Source organism: Cryptomeria japonica, chromosome 3, assembly GCF_030272615.1.
Source record: "Cryptomeria japonica chromosome 3, Sugi_1.0, whole genome shotgun sequence".
Classification (NCBI taxonomy): domain Eukaryota; kingdom Viridiplantae; phylum Streptophyta; class Pinopsida; order Cupressales; family Cupressaceae; genus Cryptomeria; species Cryptomeria japonica.
In genome coordinates, this window is record NC_081407.1 from 678,876,227 (window position 1) to 678,902,151 (window position 25,925).

At 39.0% G+C, this 25,925-nt stretch overlaps 1 protein-coding gene across 1 annotated transcript in view; it reads right to left on the bottom strand.

The window, feature by feature from the left end:
* The window catches only part of LOC131055185 (protein ROOT INITIATION DEFECTIVE 3), a gene marked incomplete at its 5' end in the record, with an annotated part of 101,559 nt that overhangs the window by 51,157 nt on the left and 24,477 nt on the right, over positions 1-25,925 (bottom strand). The window contains 3 exons of the mRNA XM_057989781.2: positions 19,341-19,494; positions 19,621-19,754; positions 20,052-20,165. Coding sequence (XP_057845764.2) covers positions 19,341-19,494; positions 19,621-19,754; positions 20,052-20,165 — 402 coding nt within the window. The remainder of the gene's footprint in view (positions 1-19,340; positions 19,495-19,620; positions 19,755-20,051; positions 20,166-25,925) is intronic.

A 25,925-nucleotide genomic window follows, 5' to 3' on the forward strand; every position in this document is an offset into this window, starting at 1 on the left:
CTGTTCAGCAGTGAGTGGACCAAGCTCAAATGTTTCTACATCATATTCTTCTGCAAGAATTTCACCTTCATACTTGTCCACTACTGGTGTAGCTATCTACAATTTCCTGGATCCTGCCTCATCTCTAATCATCTTGGACATCTTGGTGGCCTTCTTCCTCTCCGTTACTTCTTGAGAATTTCCTATAAGGCTCTCTAAGTCAATTACATCATCTTCATCTTCAATTACAATCACCCTCGTCAGTCTCAGCTTCAACCAATCTAGAATGGCGGATCTCGTCTCTCTAACTTGTATTTCTTTAGGCAATGGTTTATCTTCTCGGAGAGGAGATATCACTTCATCATCATTCTTCTCTTCATGTAGCTCATCAACTTGGGGGGATCGACTTGATGAATGCTGAGGTGCCTGCCCCTTTTCAGGTTTATCATTCTGTACCATCGACTCCATAGATTCATCAACCTCATGTACCGTCTTCTCTTGTCCTTCAACTTGACTTGTCCTTCTTTCATGTCAAGAAGATGTGCCTGATGAGCGATCTCGATTGGCTTCTTGCTTCTTCTTGGAGGGTTCTCTTTTCTCAGGTCTTTCTTTCCTCTTTGCGCCTCTAGGATGAGAATTGCCTTCACTTGCGCTTGCTCCTCCTTCTAGTCTTTCCTCCAAAGTAAAAGTCATTGGTATGTTCTGCTCTCTTAGCTTCTGATGTTGTACATCCACCCATCTGCGAGTACACGATAAAACTAGAGCCATCAAAGCCCTCAAGTCTAAAACCTCAGGTTCATTCCAATCTATCTTCACTGCTTTGTCCTCTCTGTCATAGGATGATTGGAGATGTCTGCCACTATCCTGAGCTTGATTGGCCACTCTGTAAACTTTGCATTTCCTGATGAAATATAAAGGTAATCTGGAATGCATCTTTCTTTTCACTTCTAAATCACTTGAGAGATTCATCCAAAAGTCCTCTACCTGAAATTCGTGTCTGTACTTCTTACGAGCTATCTCTTCCATATAACCATGAGGATCAAAATTCTCCCTCGAGGCGAAGAACGTGAATGAATATAAGGCCAACTCCTTCTCTGCATCTTCCAAGGCTTGAGCATTAGGACATACCTCAACTGAATTCCCCAATATGATGGGCACGGGAACTCCATTTCCATGCTTGTGTCTAAATGCCTTTGCATAAGCTGCTAGTCGTCTGGTCACCTCAAGTAGCATTATCCTGTCTGTCGGATACCTCGGCAACATGTAGGGAGGTGAAGGACACCCATGAACCCTGATATATGTAAACTTTTGAAACTGGATGAACCAAGCACCATACCTCTTCACAAGCTCTTGTGCATCCAAAGATAGTCGATTGTGAATCCCACCTTGCAATATCCTAGTGATGTTCATCGTGAAGGTGTCATTGACTAACTTGTAGTCACCTCTAGGAGGATGATGCAAATGAACATAAGAGTCACAAACTCTCACCTCTCTGGGTCCTCTTCCGATCACTCCTCTGTGAGGTAGCCCTGCATATTCAAAACTCCTGATCAAGGCATATATGACATATGAGCTCATGTGGAATGATTTGGTAGGTTTTAGTCTTCTTAACTGCACATCCAGGCAATGGCTAATAATTCTGGCCCAATGAATCGTTCCTTTTCCTTGGACTATCACTTGGATGAAGTAGAACATCCACTTCTCAAAGTAGAAGGCTTGTGGAGCCCCTGTAACTCGATTGAGCAAAGTTATCAAATCTCTGTACTCCTCCTGGAAGTCGATCCTATGTGGTGTGTTGGGAATCTTGCTCAGGCGGGGACGACTTTTGAGTAACCAATTCTTATTGATGATACTCAAGCAAGTGTCGAGATCATCTTCATACATTGACCTGGCTCCTTCTAGGCTTTTGTAAATCATATCTTTATGCTCTGGAAGATGGAGAGCTTCACTTATAGCCTCCTCTGAAAGGTAAGCCAAAGTGTTCCCTTCCTTGGATACGATCGATCTTGATTGTGAGTCATAATGGCGGGCACACTCGATCATCTGCTCATGGCACTGGACTGCTGGAGGGAAACCGGTCGCCTTGATGATGCCACTTTCAATTATTCTCTTCGCGACAGGTGATGGCTTGCCAATGTAGGGGACCTCTCGAAACTTCTTCACACTGAAGTTTCCCAAGTTGGTATCTCCGATATTGCTCCACTGGACACGAACCTGGTCTCTAACTCTTCATTCCTCTGATCTTCCTTCATGAGAGCTGGATGACTAGTAGATGCTCCCGCCTTTGGAGTCGTCATCTTGACACCTATACAACATTTCACAATGAGTAATACATCTTGGAAAGTAGCAAGGAAGACTCAAAAGGAAGATAAAAGATATTAATTAGGAAACTTCATGATAAATCTTGAGTTATCATTTCCTAATTAATTACGTCAAACTTAGAATTTTCAAAACAAAGCTCAAAATTCAAATCTTCAACAATGGTGTTAAGGTGATTTCGCCATACCTCCTCTTGAGTACTAACTCTAAGAAATGATGCAAAAATAGGTGAAATTCGCTAGGCAAAATGTAGATCAAAGCTCTCCTTGAATAAAATGCGCCTCCTTTAGCCTTCACAAGAATCAACTCCCCTTCCTCTTAATCTCCAACACTTGAGATAAATTCACTCCAAATAGGCCAGATTTCGCACCTCCTTCTTGCTCTCCAAATTCGCACTTGAAGCAATGAGTGAATGATTTGAATGATGAAGAAACATACCTCCAATATATAGAGCGCTCACCACCTTGCTCTTGTTGAGGCCGACCTAGCAAAATAGGCTTAAAGGAGAGGCCGACTTGATGAAATAAATAAAAACAAGACCTCAAGCGCTCCATTTTTTAATTTTAATTTAATAAAAAAAATTAATTTTAAATGCCTTTATAATAAAAAATTCGATTTTTTTTAAAGGCTCAAATTAATTTATTAAATGCCAATATGTCTTTTATTAAATGCCAATTCAATTTTTTTTCAAATGTTTCGAAGTTAGCAATTTTGGCATCTAATGCGATCTAGAGGATATCAACGCTCAAATATGGTAAAAAATAAAGAATGCCACTAACTTCGCCCTGGACCCTTGGCAAGGGTCAGGAGCGAACTTGCAATTTTGCTCTTGTATTCCTCATTTTTTTTGTCCAAAACTTCATCTGGGCATTTAAAATGGCATTTTTAATTGGAGTTGGAGTTTGACTTCATTTTATCTCTAGGAGGAAAGTGTCTTTAGGACTTTTTCGCCCTGGACCCTCAGAGAGGGTCAGGAGCGACTTTTCACTTTTGCTCTTAATCCTTGATCTTTTATTTATCAATTCTCGATGTGGGGTAAGCAATGATCTCTTTTATCCATTCCATGTACGTTTAATTTGCTTTGCAAAGCAAAATAGGTGTTTCAAAGATTTTCACCCTAGGCCTCCAATGGGGGACAGGGGCGACTTTTGTATTTTAGCCTAGGACTATCAAGTTTTGAAGTCAAATCTTTGTTCACCATGCTTTAGAAGACCTTTTCCATCCTTGCACAACCTTGCCTTAGTGTAATCTCGGAGGGAAGTTATTGGTTTTGTAAAAAATCGCCCTGGACCTCCAGTGAGGGATAGGAGCGAACTTGAGTCTTTTGCACAAATTATTGATCACCTCAATCCTCAAATTGTTCTAAGGCGTAGAACATCATTCTCCACTCCCTTTTGAGTCTTGGAAACAAAAAAGTTATCTCGAAATGCAAGGAAAGTGGGCACACTTGGAAATTTCGCCTTGGACCCTTGGTGAGGGACAGGAGTGAATTTGCAAATTGTCATCAAAATTAGTAATCCTAGTATCTCAATTCCACTTCAAGGCATTTTAAACATCGTTTCAAACTTGTGCCTTGGCTTAGATTTGTCCAAACTTGGAGAGAAAGGCTAGATATTAGGTTTTTCGCCCAAGGCCTTCAGTAACGGACAGGAGCGATTTTGCAAATTCAAGTTTATCCGTCCTTTGTTAGCCCTCCAAATTATCTTCAATGGTCAAAATACGCCCTCTTCCATTCATTTCAATCACAAAACTTGTTTTGTCCTAGCAAGAAACTTGCACTTTTTAAAAAATCGCTCTAGACCTTCAGTGAGGGTCAAGAGCGCCTTCTGCTTTTTGGGTTGATTTCCTCTTTTGATGACCACTCAAATTATATTCAACGCACAGAACATGCTTTCCTTGATCTCTTTCAATCATAAAATTACTTTGATCCTGCAAGAACAGTGCAAATTTGAAAATCAAGCTCCGGACCTTCAGTGAGGGACAAGAGCGAACTTTGCCTTCTAGGCCAAAATGCTTCACTTTTCACCATGAAATGTCTTTGCTGGGGAAGATTTCATCTTGTTTCACGTTATGAATAAAGGTTCATGTCCAAGAAAAGTCTAAAGATGTGCATATAAAGAATTTCGCTCTGGACCCTGAGAGAGGGTCAGGAGCGAAATTACCCCTCTTAGGCAAAACTCCATCATTTCATTATCTTCAATCAAGTCTGGATGCTTTATCACGCTCATTTTGTCCTCCACCACGCCTTTGATATCTCAATTTGACCAAACAAGGTCAGGAATGACTCCAATAAGTCTTTTCGCCCTGGACCCTTCGCAAGGGACAGGAGCGAATTTGATGATTCCAATAAGATCCTTCATCATCCCAAGCCAAAACTCTTTCAGGCAGGTGGAGAAAGTCACTTGTTTTCCATTCATGTTCAACACTTTGTCCTCTTTCACTGCCAGATGAGGGAAATCAAAATTTCGCCCTGGGCCCTCAACAAGGGACAGGAGCGATTTTTCCCTTAACCTCCAAAATTCATCATTTTTTATGCCTTCAAGTCTTCAAAAGCATCAAGTCACATCCAATCATCTCCCCTGGAGACCCTGCACAAAACAAAATAGAAAAGTCAGTGACAAATATGCCTTAAATAACATTTTCGCCCTAGGCCCTCAACAAGGGTCAGGAGCGATTTCACCCTTTCTGGCTAAATTATTCAAAATTTAAGTCTCCAATCACTTCACAAGGCAGAGTTAGGTCATTCTCAAGGCCAGGAACCAGTTAGCAAGCCTTTTCAAAACAAGAATTTGCACTTAGAATGAATTTCGCCTTGGGCCTTCAGAGAGGGTCAGGAGCGAATTTTGTGTTTCAGGCATCATCTTGCTTCAAAAAATTGATCAAAACTCATCTAGGCAAGAACACACAATTTCACCTTCAAAATGCTAACACTTAGACAAAATTTGGATTTTTACCCTAAAAACCCTGATTAGACCTAACCTGAGACCTATCTGACTTTCCTGACAGGCTTACCTTATTTCAACAATCTCAATCCTAGGGAGGACGCTTAACAACTTTCAAAATTTGACTAGACTCAGCTTGAATAACACCCAGAAGAAACACCTAAGGTTTAGCCCTAGCCCAGACAGACAACTCACTCACTCAAAACCCTAAAAGCAGAGAGAAGAACAGGCAAAACAAAAACGAAAAAGAGGGGGTCCCCATTCTAATGGGGCGATGTGTGAGATGGTCACAACAGTCTTCTAGGTAAGGCATCGGCAACAACATTTTTCTTACCATTTACATACTCCACATCGAAGTCGTAAGCTTGGATCTTGCTTACCCACTTATGCTACCACTCATTCAGGTCCTTTGGCTCCAAAAAGTACTTGAGATTGTTGTGATCAATCCCGACCACGAATTTTGTTCCCACCAAGTATTGTCTGAACTTAGCTAGCACATGCATAATAACTAGCATCTCCTTATCATACGTGGAGTACAGTCTCTCGGTGTCTCTCAATTTCCTGCTCTTGTACGCAATCGAGTGTCGATTTTGCATTAACGTTGCACCTATCCCTTACCCTGATGCATTAATGCTGCACCTATCCCTTACCCCGATACATTAACTATGAAAACCCTCTCACAAACCATCTGTAGTAAGAGCACAAACCCAAGAAGCCTCGCAATTCTGTTATATTCCTGGGTGGCGGCCAATCTATGATTGCCTGAATTTTCTCCTGATGCACTTTCAAACCATCTACACCAATAACATGTCCGAGATATAGTATCTTTGTCATCCCAAACTCACACTTGGAAGCTTTTGCATAAAGCGACTGATCCTCCATGATACTCAAGACCACATCCAAATGATGCAGATGATCAGTCCAGATCTTGGTGTAGATCAAGATATCATCAAAGAAAACTACAACATATTTTCTCAACTGATCACGACACACGTGATTCATGCAGAACCGAAATGTTGTCTGCACATTCGTGAGCCCGAATGGCATGACTAGGAACTCAAAATGTCCGTAATGGCAACGGAAAGCAATTTTAGGAATGTCTTCCTCTCGAACCCGTACCTAATGATAGCTACACTAGAGATCAATTTTTGAAAAGTACACAAACCCGTGTAACTCATCGATCTTGGGTATAGGATATCTGTTTTTTATAGTCGTCTTATTCAACGCTTTGTAGTCTATGCAAATGCGCATAGTCCCATCCTTCTTCACCAGAACCACCGATGAGGCAAAGACTCAAACTAGGCCGTATATGTCCCATGCTAAGAAGCTCCTTGATTGTCTTCTCAATCTCCTCCTTGAAGTGGCGTGAATGATGATAGGGCATGGTAATTATCGGCTTTGCACCCTCCTCCAACTCAATCACATGCTCGAACCCCCGATCAAGTGCACATCCAGGAGGTATGTCACCAAAGACTATGCTATGCTTATCTAGCATTGTCTGGATATCCACTTAGCATTTTGGTTTACTGTTGGAAGTAGGCTTAGTAGACACAAAACATTGGGCTGCTCAATCCACATCACCATGTCTGAATAGAGCCTCCATCCTTCTTGCTGACACAACTTGTGGATCGCCATCAGACTTTGCCTCAAGCAACATCTTCTTATCATCAACCATGAATTCCAGATCCATTTGCTTAAAGTCTTGAACATAACATTCAAGTGACTCTAGCCACTCCAGTCCCAAGATAGCATTACTGAGCCCCAGCACATAAAAATCACCTGTCAATGTGTAATCTACAATCTATATACTCAACTAAGGAACTACTCTGGTTGAAGGCAACAGAAAACCATCTGCAACTATGACACTGAATCTTGGAAACTACTCAGCCTGAAGTTCGTGCTTCATTACTAATCCCTCATCTATAAAGTTGTGTGTGGCTCCACTATCTACTAAGCACACCATTCGCTATCCCCTAAGAACACCCTTCAGCTGAAAAGGCCAGATGCGAGGTACTCCCAATAGAGCGGCAATGCATGGAGTATCTTTGGTTGAAGAGTCTTCCAACTCTATCTACGGTTGTTGATCCTCTTGTTCACTATCACCTCCCACACAAGCCTCTTGCTCTTCTATTTCTTCATCATCAGACACGACTTCAATTAGGTGAACTTTGCCTTTCTCAAGGCAGTGGTGTCCAAGTTCCCATGGTTCTTTACAGTTAAAACATAATTTTTTCCTTCTAAGTTCATTCCTAGACTCTTGATCAGCCTTTGATGGAATATTTTTCCGCTAATTAAAAAAAAAATTATCAGATTTCCATGGGCTAGAACTTTTTTTCTGAGGCTGAAAAGGTGTAGTTTCCAAGTGGTGTCATATGGTGTAATGAAGTGTACTAGGCTTATTAGCCTTCACCAGTCCCCTCAGTCTATCACTCAAACCTTCCACAAACAGCATAGTAACTCTCCTTTCAGACATGTCAGGGACCATAACTGAAATTTTATAAAACTCATTGATGTAAGTCTCAACATGACCAACCTGCTTCAATTGAGCCAACTCCCGATAATAAACCTCAACATCCTTCCTGTCAGACCGTGCAATCAGCTTATTGACAAATTCCTCATATAAATGAATCAAACCATGATCCTATGATACAAGCATGTGGTGCCACCAATCGTATGCCACACCCTACAAATGCATCATAGCAAATTGTATGGCCTTAACCTCCTCTGTAGGCTTCAATGACAAGAATGTGTCAAGTTTGTGAACCCAAGACTCGGCACTAACCTTTCCGCTTCCATCAAATGTGGGCAAAGAGACCTTATTTAAAGCATCCTTGAATTCTTGAGGTTGTGTGCCTTTCCTAGTTGGGCCTCTAGGCCTCCTTTCCCGTCTCTCCAAGCAGAATCTAGCTTTATCCCTTCGCTGGTTCATGAATTGATTTAGGTTCATTAGCTGCCTTACATCATTTGGAAGCATTCTATACTCATCATATGCTACTATGACATCATCCGTGATTTGAGTCTCATCTTCGTCCATCTCTAGAACCGCTTCCTCTTCAGCTGGCCTTGGCACAAACACAGGTCTTAAAGGTCGATCGGATCTGGTGTCCGCTGTCCTAACAGCATTAGAAGCTGTCCTTTCTTGTTGATGATTACCAGCATCACTTCTAACTCCATCTTTGACCTACGGTTGTTGGATTAAATTTCCAATTGCAGCTACAAGTTGCTGCTGAGACTGCATAAATGTTTGCATCATCTGTTGTTGCTGCTGTGCCATCCATGCCATAACATCCCAAAGGCTCCGTTGACCATTTCCACCATCATTTCTCTGTTCAGCCATGTCGCCATAATCAAACAAGGGATTCTCTTCTTCTCCCAACTGTTGTTCAGACCTACTCCTGGTGAAGTATCTATGTGATCTAGACCCTCTCGAGTGCTTAGAAGCAACATGCAACCATAAATTCTGACATGCAACTACTTTAACCACCCTCAAACCGACATGCACAAGAAATACCACACAGGCTAGCAAGAAAAGTGGCTCTGATACCACTGAAATAATTTTGCTAATAATTTTTACCAAATTAAACACACGAAACTAAATGCAAACTAATGGAGCAGTTCTTTTCATTAATTTTATAACTACAGGTGTAAGCAGTCAAAAGTTTTATTGCAGATAATCCTTAAGTACTTGTTTCCAATGCAAATGCTACACTAAGCATCAATTGACAAGCTATAAGCACTAAGAATTTTATTACAAATAAGCCTTCAATGACAAACCTGTGCTTTGTTCATACCAAACTATCGCTCCAATATTGACAGCATACCCCCACCAATCACTATATATCAGATCGCTGGAAATTGTGGCTATCAGTGCTCATGTTCAGGTACTGGCTGCATTGTGTGGAGTTGGCAAGCTAAGCGAGCAGCAATTCCAATCTGGAAGTTATCAATACTGATTAAAGGTCCGAAACCCTGCGATTTTTATATAAAATTCTGCCTTTCACCCTGAATGTGCCTCCCAAGATTCTTTTTTATTTGTCACTAATTTTAATGAAACTGTAATTGCTGATTGCTACCTGGGGCTACGTCCAGACAGCATTTACAGGGGTATCATCCTGTATCATATTTGAACTTGCAGAGAGACTTGTAAATCAAAGAAAGAAACAATAGAAGAATGAATCCCCAATACCTCTCAATACCTCTTTATATATTCCTCCAAAAAGCCATCAATGCCTCTAGAATTCTTACCATAGGCGACTTAGGCATTTGAAATAATATTTACAATAAATATTCATTAACTTCCCACCAAGTGAATTCGCCTGGTAATAACATTGTAACTTAAATGTGGCCCCAACTTAAGTCATAATGAACAATTAAAATATATGTGCCTAAGACTTAAGCTTTTTCGGCTCCAACTTTAATTAATCATTTATTCCCTTTTATTTCTTTAATTTCTCCTAACCCCTGGGAATGAAAAGGCTAGGAAAATTCATTTTCACAACCCACCATTCAAGAAGGCACATTACACATAGGTTGGTAGTGTTGAGACATGGACCAGCTAGGACTCGAACCTAGGACCTTCCATATGCTGCTGGAGTGCTCTACCACTGAGCTACTGGCCCCTCTTGGACCAGTCCATCGTTGGTTCGGGCGTGGCTTATTTCCAACACCAACACCCCCCCTTAAGCCACACTTCTTGTGTGCTTGGGGCTCCTAGCCTAGACCTGGCTCTGATACCATGTTGAGACATGGACCAGCTAGGACTCAAACCTAGGACCTTCCATATGCTGCTGGAGTGCTCTACCACTGAGCTACTGGCCCCTCTTGGACCAGTCCATCATTGGTTCGGGCGTGGCTTATTTCCAACACCAACAGGTAGGAGCCTATTGTAGTTGGGGATGAGGAGTGTGGGAACTCCAATACCAATCTCAAATGCCTATAAGATTCATTATGCACCAATAAAAAGATTGGAACAAAATCTTTAGAGAAATTACAAGGTGCAACTAGTCTTCTTCATAGTGGCCACCTTTCCTATGCCCGCCCCGCCCCACCCCTCTCTCTCACCCAAAAAGAATATTGAAATCTCTTATTTGTCGTTTACCCTAAAGAGGAAAGGTGATCCATAGCCAATATAATTCAACAAGAGATCTGAAGTGTGATATTCTAAAATCATGCTATTCATCATTATTGAGCATGCCACTTTTGTAAAAATTAAGAGTTAGTACAACTCATTATCACAATTAGGATCTTCCTTGATTTGGGGATCATGTAGACATGTTTAAATTTAGACTTCATTTGATGGAGGATGATGACACACTATTCATTTGGTAGGGGAGCAAGTGTGCTTAGAGAAAGAGGGATAAGCAAGAGAGTATTACATGTTGAAGCCCAATTTCAAAGGTCTGAATGATTGCAAAGTTGGCTAAGCTTTGTCCCCTCTTGTTCATTTACCATTACAGTTAGCTGATCTAAGAAACATCTAATGGACTCCTCCCCTTTATCATTTTTTGCCTAAGGATGTTCAATTTATGTAATTTTGTCATTTGTCCTTAGTAAAGTTATTTGGGTGGCATCCCTACAGTGATGTTTGTTCAAGTGTTTGGGTGTTGGTGTGTTTATTCTCCCTCCAAGGATTCCCAAAAATTCATGGGATTTGTGCAATTTTGCATTGGGTCACACAGTCCCAAGGTCCTTCAACCTCAAACCCCCACCCCTTAGTGCTCCTTTTGCATTCCTTCCCTCAAATGCAAACCCCAAAGTGGAACCAAGACCTTCCAGGTTCCCGATTCGCCCACACTCCTAGTCCTCGATCCCATCCTCAAGGCCATTGATGAACCCTAGACTAACACCCAATCCCTTGGTGCCAAATCTGCCCGACAATTTGATCCCCACGACCTCCCATTTCTCACCCCCTTTCCTAACCCAACTTGTGCTCTCCTTTCCAATTACCCTCTAAAATTCAAGGTTGCCAATGAACTTTGGACCTTAGCACCAAGTCCCCAATGCAAGGCCCACCCCACACCCCGTTACCTACAACCTCCTTGTCCTTGTGCTCTCTAATGCCTTGGTCTCCATTCCCTCCCCAAACCCAAGGCCAAATCCTTTCCCATCCTCTCCTTCCTTGTTCCTAATTCCTCCAAAGGTTCAACACCCAATATTCTCCAATCCTTCTTCCTTCTCAAGACCTATCTACACTCTCCTTTGTTCTCTCCAAACCATATTCCTCTAGGGGCTCTTTGCACCCTCAATCCACTCCTCCACTCCCCATTCACTTCGATGACCTGATTCCCATGGGCTCTACTCTCCCCAATCTTTGAGGTCCATGGTCCCTCCTAAGACCCAACCAGCAACAATCTCTTTTCCCAATCCCTAGTGTCGAGTTCTTCCCAACCCCTTACACTCAACTCTCTTTTGGTCCCAAGTCCCAGTTTCCTCCTGCCACTTGACACCTAGCAAATTTCCTTGCCTTTAATTTCTCAAATCTGCAAACTTCCTCAACACACTAGAACCTAGTTCCAAGGTCCCTCTTGGACCTGATAAAACTGCCAAATGGCCTATCATGCCCCCGCAACCCTCAATATGCAATTTCACCTACCTCCACAACTCGTCCACTATACCTTAATGCTTAGATTTGACCCTTCACCATCCAATTCGTCCTTTCCCACCTAAAATCCATGGTTTAATCTAATAAGTGTGATTTCAAATGAAGATTTGATGTAAAGATATGCGTGACCCTACCACCATTAATACGGTTTGTTGGAGTTCTCTCTGCCCAAATCTCCTTGCAAAGATTTCTACCAATCGTTTTAAAGGTCCCACAAACTTGTGCGACCCCTACACACCATTTTTACAACTTACTCTTCCACTCAAAGTTCCTATGAGTTGTTGGACACCAAAACAAAAAATTATAAATAGCAATTCATTCTTCATTTAATGTGTTACTCATTTCTTGTTTCCAAAAGCTCATACGCAAGTGCCAGAATGATGTAGGGTTTCAATCCACACCAATCCATTTTATTTTTGGAGCAACATATTTGATCAACCACAAGGAGGTTAAATATTGCAAGTATTAATTGTAATGAAGTGTCTCCATGATATTTCTAGATTTTCAAAGGAATTTCTTAAGTCCCAGCTAGAGTATCTTCTTTGCCACATTTGCTAACATGAGTATCTAGGTTTCAACCCACACGAGTCCGTTTTATTTTTGGAGCAACATATTTGATCAATCACAAAGAGGTTAAGTATTGTAAGTGTTATTTGTAATGAAGTGTCTCCATGATAATTTGTAGATTTTCAAAGGAATCTCTTGCTAGGGTTTCTTCTTTGCCACATTTGCTAGCACAAGTATAGTACTAGATGTGATGAATGTGACACCATTCTAATGCATTGCAAGCCTTGTAATGATCTCTTTCAAATTATACATGAATCTCAACGATTTTGTAATGGATTATTAAGCACGCTTTGTTATAAGATATCACATGTTTGGTGTATATAAAATGCATTGCACATAATTCCTTTGTGATTTCAACTTGTTTTTCATTTGATAAACTATGACTTTGTAACTCATTGGATAGGCATCATCTTGGGTACAAATGATTCAATCATACTCTTTAAATGAACAAATTTTTAACCAATATTTTAGGAATACATGTAGGTTTCTAGGCACATCATGATTCAATGTATAACCAAGGAAATATGAAGTAAGCCTTGAAAGCAATCATCTTAAGTGAATCATGATTTGCACATGTACCAGCTATGTAAGAGGCTAATCATGCGATTAGTTTGTTTTTAACCTAAAGATAGTCTTCGATGTTAAACTTACTTTAGATACAACTACAAACTCTATACATTACTCCATCTTTCAACACCTTCAATCCTTCAGGAGAGCTCTAGGAATACCCTCCTGAGTTTAAGCTGAGCCTGAAGCATAGAAGAGCTTATCCACTCTCGGTAATTGACCTTAACCCTGCTCAATCTATTGATGAACCTCCATTTTACTTTCTTAATAACAAACCCCTGGCCTTGAAGGTGAAATTGAATTTGAGGATTGTGGAGCAGCGATTTTGGGACCTGTTGTGACGTATTCACACATCGCCCCATTGCAAATGGGGACCCCTACTTTTTTGCTTTCTGGGGTTTGCTTTCTAGGTTTTTAGGGTTTGTCTGTTAGCCTTTACATGTTGAGTGTTGCCAAAGGGATCACTAGGATAGCAGGCTCTACTTGAGCCAAGGTGAGTCCACGGGGCCCCAGAATTAGGGTTTCTTTGAGAGTATTCCTTAGGGCCTGGTTTTGCTCTTGTTGCTAATTGTGTCTTGCTTGGTGAGTGAGTATCATCCTTGAAGGTCTAAGCTAGGTCAAGTTGGTGAGTGATGAAGTCTGGAATGTCATCCTGATCTTCAAATGCCTTGAAATTTGGCTAAGTCTGGAATGTCTTCCTGATCCTGAAATTTGACTAAGTCTGGAAAACTGAAGAATCCTCCAAAAACTAGATTTTGCATTATAACTCCTGGAAGTCCGAAACCACTCTCAAACATCCTGACAGTATATATGGAATATAACTTAAAGTATAAGAAAGAAGAAAGATATAAGGAAATGTCACTTATAAACCTCATTTTCTCCCTTGTTTAGACCAACATTCTAGTTTTGAAGTGATGGAATGTGAAAATGTGAAGGATTTTGGCCTAGATTATGATTTTCGCTACTGACCCTTCCAAAGGGTCCAGAGTGAAAAATCCTTGTAAACCTCATTTTCTTCCTTGGTTTGGTTAACTTGAAGATTTTTTGCCTAAAGGATGAATTTCGCTCCTGACCCTTCCAAAGGGTACAGAGCGAAACCCTTATTTTGACCCTTTGTTTTGCCTTGAGCACTAGAAGAACCTTGTTTTGAGCTTATTTGGTGGTGGATTACCTTGATTATGGTGAAAGGAGGTTGGATAAATCAAGTTTGAAGGAGAATTGAGACAATGGAATGTGAGATCAACCTAAATTGGAAATTTCACTCCTGACCCTTCCAAAGGGTCCAAAGCGAAATTCCTAGATGGCACCCACTTCTTCCTTGTTTAGACCAGGATCTTAGTTTCTAAGGCATATTGTGAAAGTTTGGACATGTTCTTGCCTAAGGAAGTGATTGAAAGCATTGAAATGTGAGGGTTTTTGTCCAAGAATGAAATTTCGCTCCTAACCCTTTGAAAGTTTGGACATGTTCTTGCCTAAGGAAGTCATTGAAAGCATTGAAATGTGTGGGTTTTTGTCCAAGAATGAAATTTCGCTCCTCACCCTTCTAAAGGGTCCAGAGCAAAATTCTTTATTAACCTTATTTTTTACCTTGTTTGGGCTTAAAACCTTGTTCCTTGGTCTTGGAGGTGAATTGGAGTCAAAAAGAATGAAGGAATATGCTAAAAACAAGAATTTCACTCCTGACCCTTCCAGAGGATCCAGAGCGAAATTCCTAAAATCCACCTTTTCCTTTCATTTTGTGTCAAGCTAAGCATGGATAAAGATGAATAGAGCTTAGGCATGCCTTGGAGTTGATTTTTTGCCATCAACAATGATGATTTTGAGCTAGGACATGAATTTCGCTCCTGACCCTTTTAAAGGGTCCAGAGTGAAATCCAAATGGGTCATGTCCTTGACCATGGTCTTGAGCGAATTTCTCCTTCCAGGCCTTCTTGGGGGTCAAACAAGTGTTGTCTTCATGAGGAAGGAGTCCAAAGGTGAGAATCATGGCATAGCAAGGGAAGAAGGAGATGGAATTGTGTCCTAATCTTGAATTTCGCTCCTGACCCTTCCAGAGGGTCCAAAGCGAAATTCCCCAAAACCACCCTTTTTTTCTCAATTTTATGCTAAGTCCAATGTGGATCAGGATTGGGAAAGATTGGAGAAGTCCTTGAGCAAAACTTTGAGTTGCTAGTGATCCATGAACATGAAGGAATTGAGCCAAATCAAGAATTTCACTCCTGACCCTTCCAAAGGGTCCAGAGCGAAATTCCTAGGATCACCTATTTTCCTTGCAAATCAAGTTAAGTTTTTGGTTTTTATGGCCTAGATAGGAGTGAGGCAATGTATCCTTGGTCTTGGAGGTGGATTGGAGTTGTGAGAATGAGAAAATAAGCTCAAATCATGAATTTCACTCCTGACCCTTCCAAAGGGTCCAGAGCGAAATTCTAAAATCCACCTATTCCTTTCATATTTGTGCCAAGCCAAGCCTAGCCTAGACAAAGATGATAGAAGCCCTTGAGATTGCCCTTGAATGGATTGTTGTCTCCAAAAATGATGATTTTGGGCTAGAGAAAGAAATTTGCTCCTGACCCTTCCAAAGGGTCCAAGGCAAAATTCACCAAATGTCCTTTTTCTTCCAAATTTGTGCTAGACCAAGACAGTGATCAAGGTAGATTGGGCTTAAAGATTGCCACAAGCATGTCTTAGAAGGGGTTGTGAGTGAAAGAAGCGAGTGTTTTGTCCATGATCAAGAAATTTTCTCCTGACCCTTCCAAAGGGTGCAGGGCGAAATTCTCAATTTCAACTAACTTGCTCATGATAAAGGTCAAAGCATGGATCCCTAGGCTTTGGAGGAAGGAAAGTTACCATATGTTTGCCTTGGGAGGAATTTTGGAGTAAACAAGTGATAGAATTATCCTGGAATGCAAAATTCACTCCTAACCCTTCCAAAGGGTCCAGGACAAAATTCTTATAGGGCCTGTCCCTGGGAAGGATTTTGAGCGAACTTTATTTTGAAGTCTTCTTGTTGATGATTTAAGGTGGAAAATGCTTTGTTGAAATGAACATGTCATATGTACTTAATCACCTTTTGGTTTATTTTGCAAATGGAAAAAACCAGGCCAGGGCAAGGACGACCACTTCCAGTCCAGCATCATCAAGGACGACCAATTCTAGTCCATCATCATCAAGGACGTTCCACAGGCAAAAGGGAAGACTCAAGGTGTTCAAGGAATTGACAGCTACCTCCAGAACCTTCACTTTGCCACACTAAGGAACCACAAGATGACAATGAAAGGCGTTGCCAGCGTTTCAAGGAAAGGTACACCACCCATCCATCACGTCAAAGACAGAGGAGAATCAAATAAAGTCAATGCAAGGGTCCACTGAAGAAGTAGATAGTCTCAGAAGAGTTAATCAAAGTTAGCTTCTCAGCATCATCAAATTCAACATCAACCAAGTTACAAGTGTCAGACAAGGTGGCATCCCAGTCATCATTCCTCCAGTTGGATTGGTCCACCTCAGCGTGTCCAAATTCAATGCACCTGACTCATCAGGGATGGCACAAACTTCGAGGCACCTACCCCTGCTTCCTATTGGTCTTTGTATATGGTGAAAATGGATAACATTAATAACAAGATTGAAAGGCTAAATGAATTCAACCACCAAACCCTAGCCTAACAACAACAAAGATCCACCATAACATATGAAGATTACCTAAGACAATGCAAATCAAATGAAATCACAAAGATTAGACCATCACATGTCCAATAGGGTTTTGATCTCCATTCTTCCTATCTCCATTGATCTTGCTTGATATATTTGCTCTCAGATTTTATGTGCACAAGAGCTCAACAAAGAACGGAATGTGGTTGCAAGTAGGATCGTAGTGTAGTCAAGTCCTTAAGATCATCGATTAGGTCATTAGGGTTTGATAATGAAGAAAGCATCTCCTTAAATAGAAAACACAATATGAAATGGAGGGATAAGATTGAGAGGTGTAAAAAGAGGTCGGCTATGATTAGAGGGTAGGTAGAAGAAATAATAAAATAATGAAAGAGGTAGGTAGTGTAGGAATTAAGGGATGAATGACATGTGTCATGTGTAGAAAAGGTTAATGAATTAATTAAATAAATAAAGATTTATTTAGTTAATAGAAGAAATGGGATCAATTAAATAAATAAATATTTATTTAATTAGGAAAAGGATAATTTAAATAAATATATGTATTTATTTAAATGAGAAATAAGGTTAGAAGAGGATAAATGAATTAATTAAATAAATAAAGATTTATTTAATTAATAGAAGAATTAAGCTTAGATAATTAAATAAATAAAATATTTATTTAATTAGACTGGACAATTTTAGGTGTCTACAGTCTTCACTCCTAGAATGTAATTTTCTAATTGGCTAAGAAAGTTTGTTGTAACAAACCTTAATTAGAGTTTCTATCTTGCAATCTTAGCCATTGATTCTAAATCAATCAGAGCCGTCTGTTTGTAAAGGGTTCTCTATATAAAGCCCTAGCTCCTCGTTTGTAAAGGTTAATAGTGAGCTAATAGATAATAGTTGGTTGATAGAGAATAGATAATAGTGAATAGTCAGAGAATAGGAAATAGTTAGAGTAGAATAGAAAGAGAAGGCAAAGATTGTTGCCAAGATGATGTTGTAAAGGACTTGTAAACTTCATTGAAGAAATGGTGAATTCTATGGGTCGATTCAACAATTTGCATGGTCTCTATACTTCTCAAATTTAATTTCATGTTATTAGATGAGTGGAAGAAATGTGTATGATCGATGGTGAAATATGTATATCCATACTACTAGCAGTTTGTTGATTGCAGACTTGCCTTGTGTAGTCAACTGGAATCATTCAGCTTAAGCTTAACTTTAATTGTCACTTCTTCATTGATATGCATCAACCTGATGGTGTCCATGCTTGCAACGGTGATCTGAACATCATAAAGCTTTCCTTAGAAGACCGCACTAACCTTGTGGAGATGGTCCTGGGATGTCAAAGCAAGACTTAGTTAGAATTTCATCAAAGGTCATTCATTGCTCTTACATTCTTAGTATTAGAAATAGATCCCATTTCAACCTTTCTCCTTTTTCCTTCTTTATTTCAAAATCAACGGCCAGTAAAATCTCACGTTCCAGCAATATCCAAAGCAAATTAGACCTTCAGGTCATCGAATGTAAGTCCCCTTGTGATTCCAGCAAAATCACATCGTACCGCAAAGAGCTTATCCACACGTAGAGATCCTACATAACAGAACCTTGAAGTTTCTCCGATTGATCCTTTGTGCGATATCTTCAGCATTCAGGAACTTTATTCAAGAGAGGATAAGATACCTTGGTATTTTATTGTGTTCGCATGTGTACAAAAAACACATCAACAGGACCCAACATTACATTCATTAAAGAGGCTGCTAAAAATTAAAAAGCATTCCCACTCAATATGTTGTGTGATACATGGAATTTAATGAAATGGGGATTTTTTATCAAAATTCAAGGTGTAGTAAAAAGCTAACGACCCTTTAGTATGTTCATGCATACATGTTTTTCCCTTTGATATTCTTTTAAAAAAATTAATTTGGAGCCAAAAAATCTATGGTTCTCTCTAACAAATACACAAAATGTAGTAAGAAAACAAGGGACTATGATAACTTCCACATTAGCTGAATTTAATTTTAAAAATAAACAAACACCACCCAAGAAGAACCAAGGTATAGTATATATAAATTATCAAGCAATTTCTAATTCATAAACATGTTTAGGAATCAAATCTTATTTAAATCTTCCTATGAAGATCTTCAATAGACACCAAGAACCATTTGAAGTACCTAACTTTTAAATGATAAAGCTTACTGCTACGTATGTTTTAAGCATTTGCAATGTCACATAATGCTAGCATGAAAAAATGTATGCTTAAAAATCAGAACATACAAATCTGCCTCATGCTGACAATAATAACTTCTGAGAAGAAGATTTTTGTACTTGAAATAGCATTTGTCCTTTGGGAGTTGATTGATACAGAAGCATATGATTAGAAAAGGAAAACAAAATGACTGATTGAAAGCTAAAAATCAAATCTTCAATCATTATTTGCAAGTAGAAAAAAATTGTCAAATTTTATGTTATTTTACCAATGCAGTTAATTTCCAAAGTTAGATCACCTTATTTCTCCTCAAATTGATAAATATAATACCACCCAGCAAATCAGACACTATTATTTCTCATATATCAATAACTTATCAGATTAAAATTTTATAAAGAAGAGTCTGACCAGTCCTCCTAAAACTTGTTCTTTTGACTCAGGCATCAGTTTGTGATTTCACACTCTTATAATTTTTTGGATTTAATGGACACATACAGGACTATATTACCTTGCAAGTAAAATCTAAAGAGCAAGACACGATAATTGCACTGCATCCTCCATAGCCACATACAATATCTGTTACAGGTAAAGTATGAGCAGAAAAGTTGTGCAAAGGTTGAAAGTGAGTTTCAGCTTGAAAAGCTGCTTCTTCATCCAAAGCTCTGCTATGCAAGACAATATATATGTCAGAACACAAAGCCTGAATCATAATCAGTAAATGTAGAAAAAATAAAGTGATCAGGCATTTATCAACTGCAATAATAAGATAAAAAGGAATCATATCTTACATAAGAAGAGGCCATGCCCTAACAAATCCATCCTCAGCTCCAGATATTAGAAGAGATTCATCATCAGAGAATATCAAACGAGTAACAGCCTTATAATGGGCAGGCCATACTCTAAGGAGTCTTCCACTTCCTATCTGCAATTAAGAAATTCCTGTTATACTGATCATGCGTACACAACATATGGAACCCCCAAAAGAAAAGAGAGAGAGCATCCCTTCACTTGTGCCCAGACACAGAAAAAAAATGACAAGAACAAAAAGGAAAACATCAGTCATTTCTGATTTTCATCTGTTCCTAGAGGAAGGCACTTTCTTGACATCCAGATTGTTTGTTAATAGATATCCAATACACCACCAATAAGCCATGCTGAATAGATCCAACTTGTGTGATAAAAATCAAAAGACAAGAATAGGAAAAGTCCTGATATATACCTCCCACAGATAGATTCTTCCTGATGAACCTCCACCAACAATATATGTGCCATCACTATTGCAAGCGATTGGCCCTATAGGCTCTACTGGAAAGCTCCTGATTTCAGCTTGAGGCTGCAAAAAAACAAGTTTTTGATTAGACAAAAGTATCATACCAAATAGAAATACTTTCTACAATTATTCTCAATCAGATATAAAGCTTAAAGATGCATGACCCATATTAATATATTGAACTTATGAAAATATGCATGATCCAAAATTACTGAGTCATATCTAATGAGTGTTTTTCCAACTTTTCAGGATGGGGGGATGCTGAGATGGTTTTGGGGATGGCAATTTTTTTTCTGGATACTGGAGATGTCTGTTACACAGCTGTTAAAATTATACAATTTGAATTTCTAAAATACATGTAAATCAAAAATACCTAAAAATAACATAGAACAACCAAAAGAAGCTGAAATTCTAAAGAATGAGTACAATAAAAATTCATTGATTCCATGATCCATTTGCTAATCCAATGATGATAGGCATGATACAAAAGATGCCGAAAAAAGAAATGTTGCGTCATGCATACTACATAGTAGATAGGTACATCGAGCAACAAACTCATAAACAAGAGTCAGCATCCAATTGATATCTCAGAAATTCATACTTTTCTTCTCTTATACTATTCACCTCTATTCCTTTTCTTTTTTGTTTAAGGAAAGAATTTGGCTGCATTTTCTTGACTTGATACTTCCTTCACCTTCTCCTCACAAGCGATTGCACTAAAATACACTGCCCCTTTAGAGCATACTACATTCACAATAATCAAGGGCATTTTTTACAAATTTTTCATTTATCAAAAACAAGATACGCCCTTATTCCATCTTTGAATCATGGCTAAACCATTCAAACTTGGCTTATGTCGCACAACTTTCCTTAGTCTTGATCAACAACACAAAACATGGGGCTGCTACATGACATAAATTGGCCAGCTAGTGGCATAAAACTGCCACAGTTTGCAATTCTAATGAACCATTTGATGATGTCCATGCTCTCAATGATGACCAATATGATGATTTGTATTGAGTTTCTATATGCAGTTGCATATTTGATCCCTAGGTGATGTTGTATTGTTAAGAAATGATTGATCATCTTAAAAAAAGCATTGTGCTGAATAAATTACAAAATCCTTTTGGGAAACACACATGAAAACACTTGATTTACTCTGGGAAACCATGATTTACCTTGGGAAGTCAAAGCATACACACATAAAAACATCGGAGACCCTTTTGGAAAAAATCTCGGTATCAAGAATACCACTCTGATATATTACCTCAGAAACAAGAGTGCAATATACATGAGATTTGCTAAGAGAGTTCTTCACCCTCTATTAAATCCGATAGCATGCATCTTCAAAGAAGTTGTCCTCAATGCAACATGCACTCTCAAAGAATCTCTTTCAATGCACTATAGAAGTTGCTCTCCTTGTCATAAATCCAGCAAGATCTAGAAACCTATTACAATACCATGTATTCATACATTCATTGTCATGCCTTCTATAAACATAGATGGAAAACTTGGCAAGTACTTGTCTAAGTTCCCACAACTCGTGAGGTTTACAACTGTTAAAACTGGAGCCAAAAATAAAAAATCTGAGAACAGAAAATAGAGAAAGAAACACAAATGAACAAGCCCTCTTATCCTAGGAAAACCCTCCACCTCAGGGTGAAAAACCCAACCCACTCAAAATTAACTTTATTATATCTCAGGAAAGAATACAATTGATGATAGTCTCGTAATACTATCAATCATAATAATGTGAGCTCGATTCTCTATGAATCAACCAAAAAATGAACTCAGCTGATACAACTTAAACCAAAAAACTTCCTATATCTGAAACTCAGTATGCAGAAAGAAATACACACTATTTCTAATCTGACAGACGCGATCATAAGGAAGAAGAAGCCGATCAAGAAAGTTGCCAGAGAAGAAGACATGACAAGGAAGAATGACAAATATAACATATCGGAGTATCAAAGAAGAGTCACGCGAAGGAAGAGGTAGAGGCATGGACAGTTACTTCTGCATGGACAGCCTCTTCACCTTCACCGACAGCCTCATCATCTCCACCAACAGCCACATCACCTTCACCAACAGTCGTTGCAACATGAAGAGTCACCAACAGTAAGCAAGGCAAGGAAGGAATGGAAGCTAAAGAGCCGATGCTAGGCAAGATAAATAAGGAGCCACTAATCTCTATCGAAGCTATATCTTCAACACTCCCTCTTAGCAAGAGAGAGATCTTCATTATATCAACATATAACAAGTACACATACCTGCAACTCAAAAAAATGTCAACAAAAAAACATCACAGTTTTTATTCAATAAGGTTGTTATCTCAGTATAACAATATTCATCATAGCTACTCCTAGAGGATGAGTAAAACCAAAAAATTAAAAACATAAAGTCATACACATGACTTCCACCATAGCTACTCCCAGAGGGTGGAACAAGGGATTTCACCTCGAACTTTTCTCGTAGAGAAGAACTCATTAATCAAGGGATTTCACCTTGAACTTCTCTCACAAAGAAGAACTCATTAAACAAGGAATTTCACCTCGAACTTCTCTCACAGAGAAGAACTCATTAAACACTGGCAATGTATCACTGAAACTGAAACTCTCTCTCAGCAAGTGCATCATTCTCCATCATACCAAGCTTTTCTCGAAAGTAACAGAACTTCATTCTCGGAAGTGGCTTGGTGAGAATGTTTGCAGTCTACTCCTCTGTAGAAATGTACTTGAGTTCAACAACTTTTCGCTAAACCATGTCTCTCAAGTAATGATATTTAATTTCCACATGTTTGCTTCTATCATGAAATACTGGATTAACTGAAAGTTTCACACAGCTTTGATTATCACACATAATCATAGTAGGTTCCAAAGGCTGTCCAAACAAGCCTGCAAGTAATTTCCAAAGCCACAGCTTCTCTTGCAACCACACACACTGCAACATATTCTGCTTTAGCTGTACTTTGTGCAACACAAGATTGTTTCCTGCTGCTCCAGGAAATCATAGCTGAACCTAGACTAAAACAGCAACCTAAAGTGTTTTTTATGTCATGCACACCGCCTACCCAGTTTGAATCAGAAAACCCCTGCAAGTTCATCTCTGCACACAAAGAAAATTTTAAGCCAAATCCAATTGTACCACGTACATATCTCAATATATGTTTGGCTGCCACAAGGTGAATATGTCTTGGTTCACACATGAACTGACTCAAAGTATTAACTGCATAGCATATATCAGGCCTTGTGTCTATACATAGTAGGCTCAACTAAATCTGAAGTAGTTGCATCCTCACGAAATTGCTTTAGATTTACTTCCATAGGAGTCACCATAGACTTACACTCTAACATGTCAAATCTTTTCAAAATATCAACTGCATATTTACCTTGACTCAATATGATTTCATTTGGTCTTTGCCATACCTCAAGTCCAAGGAAATAATGTAACAAACCAAGATCCTTCATTTCAAACCCTGAAGCTAAATCCTTCTTACATTTGTCAATGAGGTCATCATTACCAGTGAGGAATAAATCATCAACATATAGTACTAAAATCAGCACCTTATCATCACATACCTTGAAGTATAAGTTTGGATCAGCATCATTCTTTAGAAAACCCAAGCTCAAAAGATAGTGGTCTATCCTTTCATACCAAGCACGAGAAGCTTGTTTAAGACCATACAAGGCCTTTTTCAGCTTGCATACATGAGAGTTTCTATTGTGAATAATAAAGCCCTTTGGCTGCTCAATGTAAACCTCCTCTTCAATTTTACCATTCAAGAAGGTTGTTTTCACATCCATTTGATGAAGTTTCCAACCCTTAACAGTTGCAATGGCTATGATAGTCCTAACAGAAGTGTAACGTGCTACAGGTGCAAAGGTTTCTTCGAAATCTATACCTTCCTTTTAGGAAAAACCTCTGGCTACAAATCTGGCCTTGTACTTTTCTATACTCCCATCAGCTGCATGTTTGATTTTGAACAGCCACTTAGAAGAAACCACTTAATTTTTTTTAGGCCTTGGAACAATGTCCCATACACCATTTTTCATAATAGATTGATATTCCTCTATCATGGCATCCTTCCACACTTGCTGATTTAAAGCCTCTTCGATATCTAAAGGCTCGGATGCTAAGATATGACTCATCAAAGATACATAACCAACAAACTTGTAAGGTCTTTTGCTTTCTTTGAAAGTACCACGAGGGGTTGCATATTTTTCAGCATCTTCCATAGTATGTCTAGCCCACAACGGTCTTTTCTTGTTAGCTGAACTAATACTGGGACCTGCTGATGTAACTATAGAGTCAACTGGATCAATTGGATCAGCTGAATCATCAGGATCTTCTAAATCTGTAAACTCCCTCTGAATGTTTGAAGATGGATTCAGATCAGCTGTATCTAAATCTTGAGGGTGCTCAAAATCTTCTTTATCAACTTCTATGCTAGATTCTTTGAATTTCATGCAAGCTACATCTTCATCAAAAGAAAGATCCCGGCTGATCTCAATCTGTTTTTGTCCAGGAATGTAGATTCTATATGCTTTTGAAGAGTCACTATAACCAATAAAGATGCATTTCTTGCCTGAAGGTTCTAATTTAGATATTTTCTCTTTAGGAACATGAATATAAACAAGGCATCCAAAAATTATGAAATAACTTACATCTGGTTTGACACCTATAAAGGCTTCTTATGGAGTCAAGTTGTTTAGAATCTGATGAGGACTACGATTCTGAATGTGAACTGTTGTCCTGCAAGCCTCTGCCCAAAGAAATGTTTGAAGACTTTGGTCATGAATCATAGCGTTTGTTGCTTCAACAATTGTCTTGTTCTTACGAGAAAATTCATCAATAAAGGTGACATAATACCAAAAGCCACTAAGAGAAGCAATTGACATAGGTCCACATAAATCAGAATGAATTAATTCTAGAGCATTCTTTGCCCTACTTTCACTACTATGAAAAGTGCTCTTAATGTTCTTACCTAGAGCACACCCCTTGCAAACACCTTTATGGTTTTGATTCAGGTTAGGAAGACCAATGACAACCTTCTCCATTGAAGACAAAGTTTTGAAATTTAAATGACCAAATCTTTTATGCCATGGCTCACTTGAACTTGAAGAATCAGGAGCTAAGACTTGAATAGGATGAGCTGAAAGCTTGTAAAGACTATCATGACGAACAACAATAACATGAGCTGATTGAATACTAGAGTTCTTTTTCCATGCAAGTACTTTTCCTTCAGCAAAAGCAACATGATAACCTTTGTCTTCTAATGCAGAAATAGAAATCAGATTCCTCTTAATACCAAGAACAAATAGGACATCACTTAAATGAAGAGGAATACTAGAGTCCAACTGAAAAGAAGTATAACCAGCACCCTTCACAGAATAGCAAGCATCATCACCAATGATAACTTGAAGATGAGAGTCTTTTTCTTTCAAGTTTGAAAGGTGCTCACGAAAACCAGTGATATGACGAGATGCTCCACTATCTATCAACCATGTATCACAGTTAGTAGGAACATTACTAGAAAGTGCAGAAATAAATAAGAATCCTTCAGAATTTTCACTTGACTCTCTTTGAGGAGAAGGATTCTCAACATTTGCAGCAGCTGCTTGAGTCTTAGATTTTGAAACACAATCACGGGCAAAGTGACCAAATTTGTCATACCTAAAACACTGAATTCTAGAAAGGTCCTTCCACTTTTTCTTGGCAAAAGGGGCTGACTCATCATTCTTGTCTCTGAATCTTTTGAAGTTATCTTTCTTTTCTTTCCCCTTAGATGCATGGGCAGCAAGCACATGATCATCTTCATGATGA